The 14,135-nt window shown below is 42.2% G+C and overlaps 1 protein-coding gene across 4 annotated transcripts in view; it reads left to right on the top strand.

Annotated features, from left to right (window-relative positions):
• The window catches only part of gria4a (glutamate receptor, ionotropic, AMPA 4a), a 330,120-nt gene that overhangs the window by 260,511 nt on the left and 55,474 nt on the right, over window positions 1-14,135 (top strand). For all 4 annotated transcript variants that reach the window (XM_061919263.1, XM_061919262.1, XM_061919265.1 and 1 more), the window contains exon 14: window positions 6,804-7,002. In XM_061919263.1, the coding sequence (XP_061775247.1) occupies window positions 6,804-7,002 (199 nt within the window). The remainder of the gene's footprint in view (window positions 1-6,803; window positions 7,003-14,135) is intronic.

Raw genomic sequence — 14,135 nt, 5'->3', positions numbered from 1 at the left:
ACAAATTTGGCCCGCGGGCCAGAGTTTGACACCAATGATCTAGAATAAACTTACAGGGAGCAGGGAAGCGAGGAAGCAGCACAGCGATGTGTGTAAACATAGGCCCACACAGGAAGTGATGACATTATTAATAGTTAGTCTGCGTCAGCACTCATAATAACAATATCACTGATACTTGGTAATATCAAAATCACCAAATGTAAATGGAGTATTTTTGAATGGTTATTTGTCGGATTTTACGGGCGGGATAGTGTAGGACTGTAAGCTAACCTTTATTTATGTTTATTTATTATTAAGAATGCATTAAATTAGCCTTAATGGCCAAATGAAAATACACAAATTTGGCCCGCCGGCCAGAGTTTGACACCCATGATCTAGAATAAACTTACAGGGAGCAGGGAAGCGAGGAAGCAGCACAGCGATGGATGTAAACATAGGCCCACACAGGAAGTGATGACATTATTAATAGTTAGTCTGTCAGCACTCATAATAACAATATCACTGATACTTGGTAATATTCAAATGACCAAATGTAAATGGAGTACTTTTGAATGGTTATTTGTCGGATTTTACGGGCGGGATAGTGTAACCTTTATTTACGTTTATTTAATATTTTGAATGCATTAAATTAGCATTTGTCCTTAAAACCATCAACCTTTAGAAGTACATTCCCAAGTCAATCACATATCTTCTTGTGAAGGCGTGGAAAGACAAAGATCGTGCGCCCTTGACACATTTGTTCAGTTCTGTTCCGCACGGCCGGAAAAAAGCCTGACGTGTTGCATGCAAAGGAACGACGTCCCCGGAAAAAGTGTGTGTGTGTGTGTCTGAGAAGGAACAGTGAGCCATTAATCTTTCCCACACACACACACACCGTTGGGGAGGCAATCTGGGCTCTATCAGAGATGATACATGAGCCGCCATAGAAGGAGTGGCCTGTTGCATACCAACACACGCGTCGTCACTAATGTGTTCCCGCTCGCGTCACGTGACGAGCCAAGCGTGCTCACACACACATTCGTGTAGTTCATACCTTCTGGAGACCTCCGAAAAATACTTACCTCATGAGGACCACCCTTTTTAGACGTATAAAGATTTGTATTTACAACATTAATAATACATATACATAATATGCAAATATAAAAAAGGTAAGCTTCTAGTTGTTTTTTTTATTATTTATTTAGTTTTTAATTGGTTTTTAATCTTCATTATTTACTTCAAGTTATTACAGTATGTCTCTATATACATATTTATTTTATATTTTAATTAATTTTGACCAAAGGGGTCGCATTTCAATTTCTTACACACACTTGTTATTTCATATGTTGACCTGAGGGGGAGCACTTTTATAACCAACTTAAGTCAACATGGAAAAATCCTTCCTTTTTGGGACCACCCTTATTTTGATAGATGTCACCAGCAGGGGTGCAAATGAGACATTCTCTTTTAGATGCAATGTCACTTGTTCACACCTCCTCATATGGAAGCTACATTTTCCTTCTTCATGTCTCAAGAAGGGTAGCAATACAAGAAAACACACACATTCGTGTAGTTCGTACCTTCTGGAGACCTCCGAAAAATACTTACCTCATGAGGACCACCCTTTTTAGACGTATAAAGATTTGTATTTACAACATTAATAATACATATACATAATATGAAAATATAAAAAAGGTAAGCTTCTAGTTGTTTTTTTTATTATTCATTTTGTTTTTAATTGGTTTTTAATCTTCATTATTAACTTCAAGTTATTACAGTATGTCTCTATATACATATTTATTTTATATTTTAATGAATTTTGACCAAAAGGGTCGCATTTCAATTTCTTACACACACTTGTTATTTCATATGTTGACCTGAGGGGGAGCACTTTTATAACCGACTTAAGTCAACAAGGAAAAATCCTTCCTTTTTGGGACCACCCTCATTTTGATAGATGTCACCAGCAGGGGTGCAAATGAGACATTCTCTTTTAGATGCAATGTCACTTGTTCACACCTCCTCATATGGAAGCTACATTTTCCTTCTTCATGTCTCAAGAAGGGTAGCAATACAAGAAAACACACACATTCGTGTAGTTCGTACCTTCTGGAGACCTCCGAAAAATACGTACCTCATGAGGACCACCCTTTCTAGACATATAAAGATTTGTATTTACAAGATTAATAATACATATACATAATATGCAAATATAAAAAAAAGTAAGCTTCTAGTTGTTGTTTTTTATTATTTATGTTGTTTTTAATTGGTTTTTATTCTTCATTATTTACTTCAAGTTATTACAGTATGTCTCTATATACATATTTATTTTATATTTTAATAAATTTTGACCAAAGGGGTCGCATTTCAATTTCTTACACACACTTGTTATTTCATATGTTGACCTGAGGAGGAGCACTTTTATAACCGACCCACAGTCAGCCTGAAAAATCCCTCCTTGTTAGATGTCACCAGCAGGGGTGCATAAGAGACATTCTCTATTGCCATGATTTATGTCATCACTTGTTCACACCTCCTCATATGGAAGATACTTTTCCTTCTTCATCTCCCAAGAGGGGTAGAAATACAAGAAAACACACACACACATTCTTGTATTTCTTACCTTCTTGAGACCTCCGAAAACTGCCGAAAAAAACCCTTTAATATATAAAGATGAGTATTTACAACATTAATAATATACTTATACCATGCAAATACAAAAAAGGTAAGCTGCTAGTTAATTATTTTTTTTAATTGGTTTTTACTCTTTATTATTTACTTAAATGTATTACAATATGTGTCTATATACAAAATTAAATTTTTTACACACACTTGGTAGTTCATATGTTGACCAGAGGGGGAGCACTTTTAAAACCCCCCCCCCACACACACACACTCAATCACAGCCTTATCAGAATGAAACACACTCCATTGACCTCCAGAAGGTAAACATCATCTCCTTCCTGGTGCAAGGCCAAACGCTTACATCTCTTTTTAATAACTACCTCTTTTTTTTCCCGCCTTCCCCTCCCGTCTGACGCCACATGCAAACTAGTCAAGGGCAACGTTTTGATTGTAGGCCTCTTGCTGACGGAGAGCCACTTCAAACGTCGAAATATCGAGACCCCTTTTCGGCCGCCTGCGTCAAATCTCGTCTTTATTTTTTTCTTTCCGGGGACGTAAACGCTGAGGACGAGGAAGGAGCGAGGCCAGCTTTTGAATGAAGGTGCAGAGTTTTTTCTGCAGGTCTGAGTCATCCTCGGCGACTAAAGAAATGACTGACAGCCGCCCACCTCGATTCTTCAAGGTTCATTCACACGCCGCCGCCGCCGTTGATTTCCGACACGTACGCAATTTCAGTCCGACACACGGCATGCAGGCGTGTGGTTTAAACGGAGGGGAAAAGACTGAAAACAAGCCGGGGGTCTGGGAGCCGCCTTTTCCAGGGCGGTGCCCTGGTGGGGGGGACCAGGGGAAGTTAATAGTAAATAAAAACAAAATACAACGATTTGCAAATCCTTTTCAACTTACAAACCACATTTCCATATGAGTTGGGAAATTGTGTTAGACGTAAATATAAACAGAATACAATGATTTGCAAATCCTTTTCAACCCATATTCAGTTGAATATGCTACAAAGACAATATATTTGATGTTCAAACTGCTAAACTTTATTTTTTTTCCAAATAATCATTAACTTTAGAATTTGATGCCAGCATCACATGACATACAAGTTGGGAAAGGTGGCAATAAATACTGATAAAGTTGAGGAATGCTCATCAAACACTTATTTGGAACATCCCACAGGTGTGCAGGCTAATTGGGAACAGGTGTGTGCCATGATTGGCTATAAAAACAGCTTCCCAAAAAATGCTCAGTTTTTCGCAAGAAAGGATGGGGCGAGGTACACCCCTTTGTCCACAACTGCGTGAGCAAATAGTCAAACAGTTTAAGAACAACGTTTCTCAAAGTGCAATTGCAAGAAATTTAGGGATTTCAACATTTACGCTCCATAATATCATCAAAAGGTTCAGAGAATCTGGAGAAATCACTCCACGTAAGCGGCATGGCCGGAAACCAACATTGAATGACCGTGACCTTCGATCCCGCAGACCCGCACTGTATCAAAAACTGACATCAATCTCTAAAGGCTAAGGAACACTTCAGAAAACCACTCTCACTAAATACAGTTTGTCGCTACATCTGTAAGTGCAAGTTAAAGCTCTACTATGGAAAGCGAAAGCCATTTATCAACAACATCCAGAAACGCCGCCGAGATCATCTAAGATGGACTGATGCAAAATGGAAAAGTGTTCTGTGGTCTGACGAGTCCACATTTCAAATTGCTTTTGGGAATACTCAACATAGTGTCATCTGGACCAAAGGGGAAGCGAAGCATCCAGACTGTTATCGACACAAAGTTCAAAAGCCAGCATCTGTGATGGTATGGGGGTGCATTAGTGCCCAAGGCATGGGTAACTTACACATCTGTGAAGGCACCATTAATGCTGAAAGGTACATACAGGTTTTGGAACATCTGCTGCCATCTAAGCGCCGTCTTTTTCATGGACGCCCCTGCCTATTTCAGCAAGACAATGCCAAACCACATTCAGCTCGTGTTACAACAGCGTGGCTTCGTAAAAAAAAGAGTGCGGGTACTTTCCTGGCCCATCTGCAGTCCAGACCTGTCTTCCATGGTAAATGTGTGGCGCATTATGAAACGTAAAATAGGACAGCGGAGACCCCGGACTGTTGAAGGACTGAAGCTCTACATAAAACAAGAATGGGAAAGAATTCCACTTTCAAAGCTTCAACAATTAGTTTCCTCAGTTCCCAAACGTTTATTGAGTGTTGTTAAAAGAAAAGGTGATGTAACACAGTGGTGAACATGCCCTTTCCCAACTACTTTGGCACGTGTTGCAGCCATGAAATTCTAAGTTAATTATTATTTGCACACAAAAACATGTTTATGAGTTTGAACATCAAATATGTTGTCTTTGTAGCATATTCAACTGAATATGGGTTGAAAATGATTTACAAATCATTGTATTCTGTTTATATTTACATCGAACAGTTTCCCAACTCATATGGAAACGGGGTTTGTAATCATTTATTAGAGTGATATCCCGGTAAGGTTTATTCAGGTGTACTGGAGAGGAGGCTACGCCGGATAGTCGAACCTCGGATTCAGGAGGAACAGTGTGGTTTTCGTCCTGGTGGTGGAACTGTGGACCAGCTCTATACTCTGGGCAGGGTTCTTGAGGGTGCATGGGAGTTTGCCCAACCAGTCTACATGTGCTTTGTGGACTTGGAGAAGGCATTGGACCGTGTCCCTCGGGAAGTCCTGTGGGGAGTGCTCAGAGAGTATGGGGTATCGGACTGTCTTATTGTGGCGGTCCACTCCCTGTACGATCAGTGCCAGAGCTTGGTCCGCATTGCCGGCAGTAAGTCGGACACATTTCCAGTGAGGGTTGGACTCCGCCAAGGCTGTCCTTTGTCACCCATTCTGTTCATAACTTTTATGGACAGAATTTCTAGGCGCAGTCAAGGCGTTGAGGGGTTCCGGTTTGGTGGCCACGGGATTAGGTCTCTACTTTTTGCAGATGATGTGGTCCTGATGGCTTCATCTGGCCGGGATCTTCAGCTCTTAACGGATCGGTTTGCAGCCGAGTGTGAAGTGACCGGAATGAGAATCAGCACCTCCAAGTCCGAGTCCATGGTTCTCGCCCGGAAAAGGGTGGAGTGCCATCTCCGGGTTGGGGAGGAGACCCTGCCCCAAGTGGAGGAGTTCAAGTACCTAGGAGTCTTGTTCACGAGTGAGGGAAGAGTGGATGGTGAGATCGACAGGCGGATCGGTGCGGCGTCTTCAGTAATGCGAACGTCGTACCGATCCGTTGTGGTGAAGAAGGAGCTGAGCCGGAAGGCAAAGCTCTCAATTTACCGGTCGATCTACGTTCCCATCCTCACCTATGGTCATGAGCTTTGGGTCATGACCGAAAGGATAAGATCACGGGTACAAGCGGCCCAAATGAGTTTCGAAGTCTCTCCCTTAGAGATAGGGTGAGAAGCTCTGCCATCCGGGAGGAACTCAAAGTAAAGCCGCTGCTCCTCCACATGGAGAGGAGCCAGATGAGGTGGTTCGGGCATCTGGTCAGGATGCCACCCGAACGCCTCCCTAGGGAGGTGTTTAGGGCACGTCCAACCGGGGAAGACCCAGGACACGTTGGGAAGACTATGTCTCCCGGCTGGCCTGGGAACGCCTCGGGATCCCCCGGGAAGAGCTAGACGAAGTGGCTGGGGAGAGGGAAGTCTGGGCTTCCCTGCTTAGGCTGCTGCCCCCGCGACCCGACCTCGGATATGCGGCTGGATGGAATATCATTAGTAATCAAATGACTATTTGGGGGAAAGTAAGGAGTAACTATAATTGATTGTTTTTTTCAAAGTAATTTCCCCGAACACCGCCTGTGAGTGAGAGTAAATGTTGGCTTCTGTTCGAGATGAGTGATCTTGTCACTTACTAAAAAGCTCATCAAAAGTAAGAAGTTCACCTTTTCTTCCGCAGCAAAGAAAAGCAAGTTCATGCGAACAAAGAACTGCCACTTAAGTTGTTGAGCTTGATGAAAATCTTTTTTTTTTTTAAACTGTGATAATAATTAAGCTTGTCTGCCTGTTTCTTGCCCTCTTTTTCCTAATCCTCCATCTCTTTTATCCTCACACATGCTCGCCGCTTCATTATCGGCTTGCCTCTCGAATCCGCTTTCCGATCTTCTTCACTCTCACTTCCTCTCCTCCGCCTCCTCCGCCTCCATCTGTCTTCTCTCCAGGTCTCTGTCGGGGCGCATAGTGGGCGGCGTGTGGTGGTTCTTTACCCTGATCATCATCTCGTCTTACACAGCCAACCTGGCCGCCTTCCTCACCGTGGAGAGGATGGTCTCCCCCATCGAGAGTGCGGAGGACTTGGCCAAGCAGACGGAGATCGCCTACGGGACGCTGGACTCGGGGTCCACCAAGGAGTTCTTCAGGGTACGGCCTTTGTGCTCTTCATGGTTGGCATTTGAACTGTGTTCGCTAGAACCAGACATGACTCCTTATCTGCTTATCTATGGTATCTTACAGACTGTAGAGCGCACCGGACTATAAGCCGCATCCACTAAATGTTTAGTGGAAAAACATATGTAAAAGTCTCTCTGCTGCGAGGGTTCCCCTGAGTCCGGTAGATAGTCTTTCTCAGGCGTGTTAATGCGTGCGTTCTCTGTCCGTGTGTCTCTCTCTTTCTCCAACTCCCAACTCCAACCGTGTGTCTCGTACCGGCTGCTGCTAATGAAGGCGACAGGTTATTAGATAACCAAGCCCACCTGGGCCATCTACTCCCCTGTCGCTGTCTTCGAGGCCGGTCCTTGCACACCCCGGTCTGTGGCAGGCCGGCAGTCCACACCCCCCTCCACAACATATTTTCCATATATCAGCCGCACTGGACTCTAAGCCGCATCCACCAAATGTTTAGTAGAAAAACACACGTATATATATATATATATATATATATATATATATATATATATATATATTTATTTATTTATTTATTTATTTTTTCCCACGTATCAGCCACACTAGACTCTAAGCCGCACCCACCAAATGTTTAATATATATGTCTATATATATATATATAGACATATATATATATACATATAGATATATATATTTTTTTCTTTTCTTTTCTACTAAACATTTGGTGGGTGCGGCTTTAAGTCCAGTGCGGCTGATACATAGAATATATATATATATATATATATATATATATATATATATATATATATATATATATATATATATATATATATATATATATATATATATATATATATATATGTATATGTGGGTATATGTATATATATATATATGTATATATATGTATATATATATGTATATATATATATATGTATAAACATTGATCTATAATATAAGAATATTTATATATATATATATATGTATATGTGTGTGTATATGTATATATGTATATATATATATATATATATATGTATATATATATATATATGTATATATGTATACATATAGATATGTATATTTATATATATATGTATATGTGGGTATATGTATATATGTATATATATATATATATATATATATATGTATATATATGTGTATATATGTATATATATATGTATATATATATATATGTATAAACATTGATCTATAATATAAGAATATTTATATATATATATATATATATATATATATATATATATATATATATATATATATATATATGTATATGTGTGTTTTTCTACCAAACATTTGGTGGGTGCGGCTAATTTTTAGCATTATATATATGTATATATATATATATATATATAATGCTAAAAATTATTTAGCTCATTGCCGACCACAAGGCAAACTGTAGTAGTTTGTACTATCGAAAAGGTAAACAACTTAATTATACTAAATAAGTAAATAGACATAAAAAAAGGACTAAGTATTTGTTAGCAAAAATGGCAAATAAATACATCTTGAAGTGCAGTTTTTCTCCTCCAGTGGGAAAAAACTGGGTCAGGTGGTTTGTTTTGTTGTCTTTTTTTTTGTTGCCAATCCAGCTGCGCGTCATTTTTTAAATCATATTTGAATGCTTTTTATTGTCATTCAAGGCCTTCGTTTTGCCAACAGTCCTCTGAATGACTTTTCAAGGACCCCCGCCAGAACGCTCATCATAAGCAAACATTTTCACTTTGCCAGCCTTGAAGAGAAAGATGCTTTTCAAACCTGACAGCCTGACAAAAAAAAAAGGGTCTGACTTAAGGCTGGACGCGGATAAAAGAGCGTGTGCGGCGATTTACTCTCGCTGAGCAACTCTAACCGGGGTAAAAAAATGTGGCTGGTGGTTTTTGAGTGTGGAGATTGACTTGATGGTTTGCTGGGGAAAATGTCAAACTTCTGTGACTTCATTTACGGGCCGGTCTTATCTCCACATCCATGCATGCTCTGATGTGTGCGGGCTGGAAAACCAGCAGGGGGGAAGAAACTCAAATGCTTTATTTCTGCAAACTGACATGAGGCATTAAAAATGATGCACGGTGACAAATGGTGGCGCTGTCAAAATGACAGGAAATGATTATTTATATATGAATGTGTTACAGCTACATCAGGGGTGGCCACACTTTTTCTGCAGGCGAGCTACTTTTCAATTGACCAATTTATATATATCATTTATATTTATTTATTTATGAAAGAGACATTTTTGTAAACAAGTTAAGTGTGTTTAATGATAATACAAGCATGTGTAACACATATAGATGTCACGAAGACAAGAATATAAGTTGGTGTATTACCTGATTCTGATGACTTGCATTGATTGGAATCAGACAGTAATGATGATAACGCCCACATTTTCAAATGGAGGAGAAAAAAAAGTTGTCCTTTCTGTACAATACCACATGAAAGTGGTTGGTTTTTGGCATCTAATTCATCCAGCTTCCATACACTTTACAAGAAAAACATTGGCGGCAAATTCCGCAGCTTGCTTGATTGACATTCACGGCACCCGAGGGTCTTGTGAGATGACGCTGGCTGCTGCCAGTTCATTATTATGAAAAAATGACAGAGAGGAAGGCGAGAAACACTTTTTATTTCAACAGACTTCCGCGCCGTCCCTTCCGTCAAAACTCTAAAGGCCGACTGCGCATTTCCTATCTTCACAATAAAAGCCCTGCTTCATGCTGCCTGCGCTAACAAAATAAGAGTCTCGGTTTCTGAGGGATCGCTTGTGCACGCCAGTTTTCCGAGACTCTGTATTTTTGTCTGGTGTGGATGAACTTGACTGGCCTGCACAGAGTCCTGTCCTGAACTTGATAGAACACCTTCGGGATGAATTAGAACGGAGACTGAGAGCCAGGCCTTCTCGACCAACATCGGCGTGTGACCTCGCCAATGCGCTTTTTGGAAGAATGGTGGAAAAATTCCTATAAACACACTCCGCCACCTTGTGGACAGCCTTCCAAGAAGAGTTGAAGCTGTAATAGCTGCAAAATGTGGACCCACATCATATGGAACCCTATGGGTTAGGAATAGGATTCATATGTGAGTCAAGGCAGGTGGCCAAATACTTTTGGCAATATAGTGTATCTTATGGTCAGCGACGGACAAACTACAAAACCAGTGAAGTTGGTACATTTTGTAAATAAAAACAAAATACAATGATTTGCTCATCATTTTCAACTTATATTCCATTAAATGGACTGCAAAGACAAGATATTTAATGTTCCAACTGGAAAACCTTGTCATTTTTTGGCATATATTAGCTCATTTGGAATTTGATGCCAGCAACATGTTTCAAAAGAGCTGGCACAAGTGGCAAAAAAGACTTGGAAAGTTGAGGAATGCTCGTCCAACACTTAAAAAGGTTAAAGTACCAATGATTGTCACACACACACTAGGTTTGGTGAAATTTGTCCTCTGCATTTGACCCCTGCCCTTGTTCACCCCCTGGGAGGTGAGGGGAGCAGTGGGCAGCAGCGGCCGGGAATCTTTTTTGGTGATTTAACGCTCAATCCCAACCCTTGAGGCTGAGTGCCCAGCAGGGAGGTAATGGCTCCCAATTTATATTTGTTATAGTATCGATCCCTCAGACGTTACTGCGTCAAAAAGCGACATCAGTGTGTAAAGGATATCACCACATGTGCTCAGGAACACTTCAGACAACCACTGTCAGTAATGACAGTTGGTCGCTACATCTGTAAGTGCAAGTTAAAACTGTACTATGCAAAGCCAGAGCCGTATATCAACAACACCCAGAAACGCCGCCGGCTTCGCTGGGCCCGAGCTCATCCGAGATGGACTGATGCAAAGTGGAAAAATGTTCCGTGGTCTGATGAGTCCAGATTTCAGATTGTTTTTCGGAATAAAGAGGAAAAGAAACATCCGGACTGTTCTAGGCGCAAAGTTCTTCTTGTTATATTATTATTCCACTATAGCGAAGCTACAGGGGAAGCTATGTGGCCCCTGAGTCCAAATATTTGCCCAGCTCTGGTCTAGACTGAAGCCGCGACCCCCTTTCGGAGTCCCAACCACAACTTTTCATCCTGAGACGAAAAGCACAACCGCAGACTGCCTCAAAAAGCGGCATCAGTGTGTAAAGGATATCACCACATGGGCTCAGGAACACTTCAGAAAACCACTGTCAGTAACTACAGTTGGTCGCTATATCTTTAAGTGCAAGTTAAAACACTACTATGCAAAAAGCCAGAGCCATTTATCAACAACACCCGGAAACGCCGCCGGCTTCGCTGGGCCCGAGCTCATCTGAGATGGACTGGTGCAAAGTGGAAAAGTGTTCCGTGGTCTGATGAGTCCAGATTTCAGATTGTTTTTCGGAATAAAGAGGAAAAGAAACATCCGGACTGTTCTAGGCGCAAAGTTTTTCTTGTTATATTATTATTCCCCTATAACAAAGCTACAGGGGAAGCTATGTGGGCCCCTGAGTCAAAATATTTACCCAGCTCTGGTCTAGACTGAAGCCGCGACCCCCTTTTGGAGTCCCAACCACAACTTTTTATCCTGAGACGATAAGCACAACCGCAGACTGCATCAAAAAGCGGCATCAGTGTGTAAAGGATATCGCCACATGGGCTCAGGAACACTTCAGACAACCACTGTCAGTAACTACAGTTGGTCGCTACATCTGTAAGTGCAAGTTAAAACTCTACTATGCAAAAAGCCAGAGCCATTTATCAACAACACCCGGAAACGCCACCGGCTTCGCTGGGCCCGAGCTCATCTGAGATGGACTGATGCAAAGTGGAAAAGTGTTCCATGGTCCTGATGAGTCCACATTTCAGATTGTTTTCGGAACAAAGAGATGAGAACCATCTGGACTGTTTTAAGCGCAAAGTTCTTATTGTTTTATTAATATTCCCCTATAGCAAAGCTACAGGGGAAGCTATGTGGCCCCAGAGTCAAAATATTTGCCCAGCTCTGGTCTAGACTGAAGCCGCGACCCCCTTTCGGAGTCCCAACCACAACTTTTCATCCTGAAACGATGAGCACAACCGCTGACTGCCTCAAAAAGCGGCATCAGTGTGTAAAGGATATCACCACATGGGCTCAGGAACACTTCAGACAACCACTGTCAGTAACGACAGTTGGTCGCTACATCTGTAAGTGCAAGTTAAAACTCTACTATGCAAAAAGCCAGAGCCATTTATCAACAACACCCGGAAACGCCACCGGCTTCGCTGGGGCTAAGCTCATCCGAGATGGACTGGTGCAAAGTGGAATAGTGTTCCATGGTCTGACGAGTCCACATTTCAGATTGTTTTCGGAAAAAAGAGGAAAATAACAATCTGGGCTGTTTTAAGCGCAAAGTTCTTATTATTTTATTATTATTCCCCTATAGCAAAACTACAGGGGAAGCTATGTGGCCCCTGAGTCAAAATATTTGCCCAGCTCTGGTCTAGACTGAAGCCGCGACCCCCTTTCGGAGTCCCAACCACAACTTTTCTTCCTGTGATGATAAGCACAACCGCAGACTGCATCAAAAAGCGACATCAGTGTGTAAAGGATATCCCCACATGGGCTCAGAAACACTTCAGAAAACCACTGTCATTACTGACAGTTGGTCGCTACATCTGTAAGTGCAAGTCAAAACTCCACTATGCAAAGCCAAAGCCATTTATCAACAACACCCGGAAACGCCACCGGCTTCGCTGGGCCCGAGTTCAAAATATTTGCCCAGCTCTGGTCTAGACTGAAGCAGCGACCCCCTTTCGGAGTCCCAACCACAACTTTTCATCCTGAGACGAAAAGCACAACCGCAGACTGCCTCAAAAAGCGGCATCAGTGTGTAAAGGATATCACCACATGGGCTCAGAAACACTTCAGAAAACCACTGTCATTACTGACAGTTGGTCGCTACATCTGTAAGTGCAAGTCAAAACTCCACTATGCAAAGCCAAAGCCATTTATCAACAACACCCGGAGACGCCGCCGGCTTCGCTGTGACCGAGCTCAAAATAATTGCCCAGCTCTGGTCTAGACTGAAGCAGCGACCCCCTTTCGGAGTCCCAACCACAACTTTTCATCCTGAAACGATAAGCACAACCGCAGACTGCCTCAAAAAGCGGCATCAGTGTGTAAAGGATATCACCACATGGGCTCGGAAACACTTCAGAAAACCACTGTCAGTAACTACAGTTGGTCGCTACATCTATAAGTGCAAGTCAAAACTCCACTATGCAAAGCCACAGCCATTTATCAACAACACCCGGAGACGCCGCCGGCTTCGCTGGGCCCGAGCTCAAAATAATTGCCCAGCTCTGGTCTAGACTGAAGCAGGGACCCCCTTCCGGAGTCCCAACCACAACTTCACATCCTAAGCACAACCGCAGTGGTCCCGGTCCCTAGGATTATTGAGGACCGTGGCGTGTGTGTTTGTAGTCCTAATAACAGATTGGGGAGCGTTGGGCGGCAGCTTGGACGCGACTATCGGAGCAGACAGTTTTTGCTCGTGTGAACAGTCCTGGCATCATCAACATAACGAGCAGGCTCAACTCTGTGGAGGGTGAAAAAGCAATTTACTCCCCCACAGCTGAGGGGGACTCTCGCCACCATTAATTATCTGTGTCTGTTTTTCTCTCTCTGTGTGTGTGTGTGTGTGTGTGTGTGTGTGTGTGTGTGTGTGTGTGTGTGTGTGTGTGTGTGTGTGTGTCCTCCGAGCAGATGTGTGTGTCCATGTATAATTAAATGTGTTCGTCAAAGTGCGGATGCTCCAAGGTGAATTCCGGCATCCATTTCCTCGCGCTCAAGTCGTTCCGGAAGGTGGGAAAGAGTCGCCTGGTCACACCTCCGCCGTCCGTCCGAGCGGCGCCATATTTGCACAGTCATCGTTTTTTCCCTCGTCTCCCGCCCACCCGACCGCGCGGTCCGTCAAGTTTTATCGAGCGCTAAAACAAAAGTGGCGCAATAACCTCGGATTTGATAGACGCGACCCTAAATTGATTCTATGATTAACTACATTCCTCTATAAAATAAATAAACAGCCGTGACAAATTTCTATATTACTTAAAAGAATGTTGGTTTTGTTTGATAAAATTCTGCCCGAACATTTTAATAAAGTCAAATACACGCACACTAGGTGTGGGGAAATTATT

Source organism: Nerophis ophidion, linkage group LG13, assembly GCF_033978795.1.
Source record: "Nerophis ophidion isolate RoL-2023_Sa linkage group LG13, RoL_Noph_v1.0, whole genome shotgun sequence".
NCBI lineage: Eukaryota > Metazoa > Chordata > Actinopteri > Syngnathiformes > Syngnathidae > Nerophis > Nerophis ophidion.
This window is presented reverse-complemented; position numbering and strand designations above follow the sequence as displayed.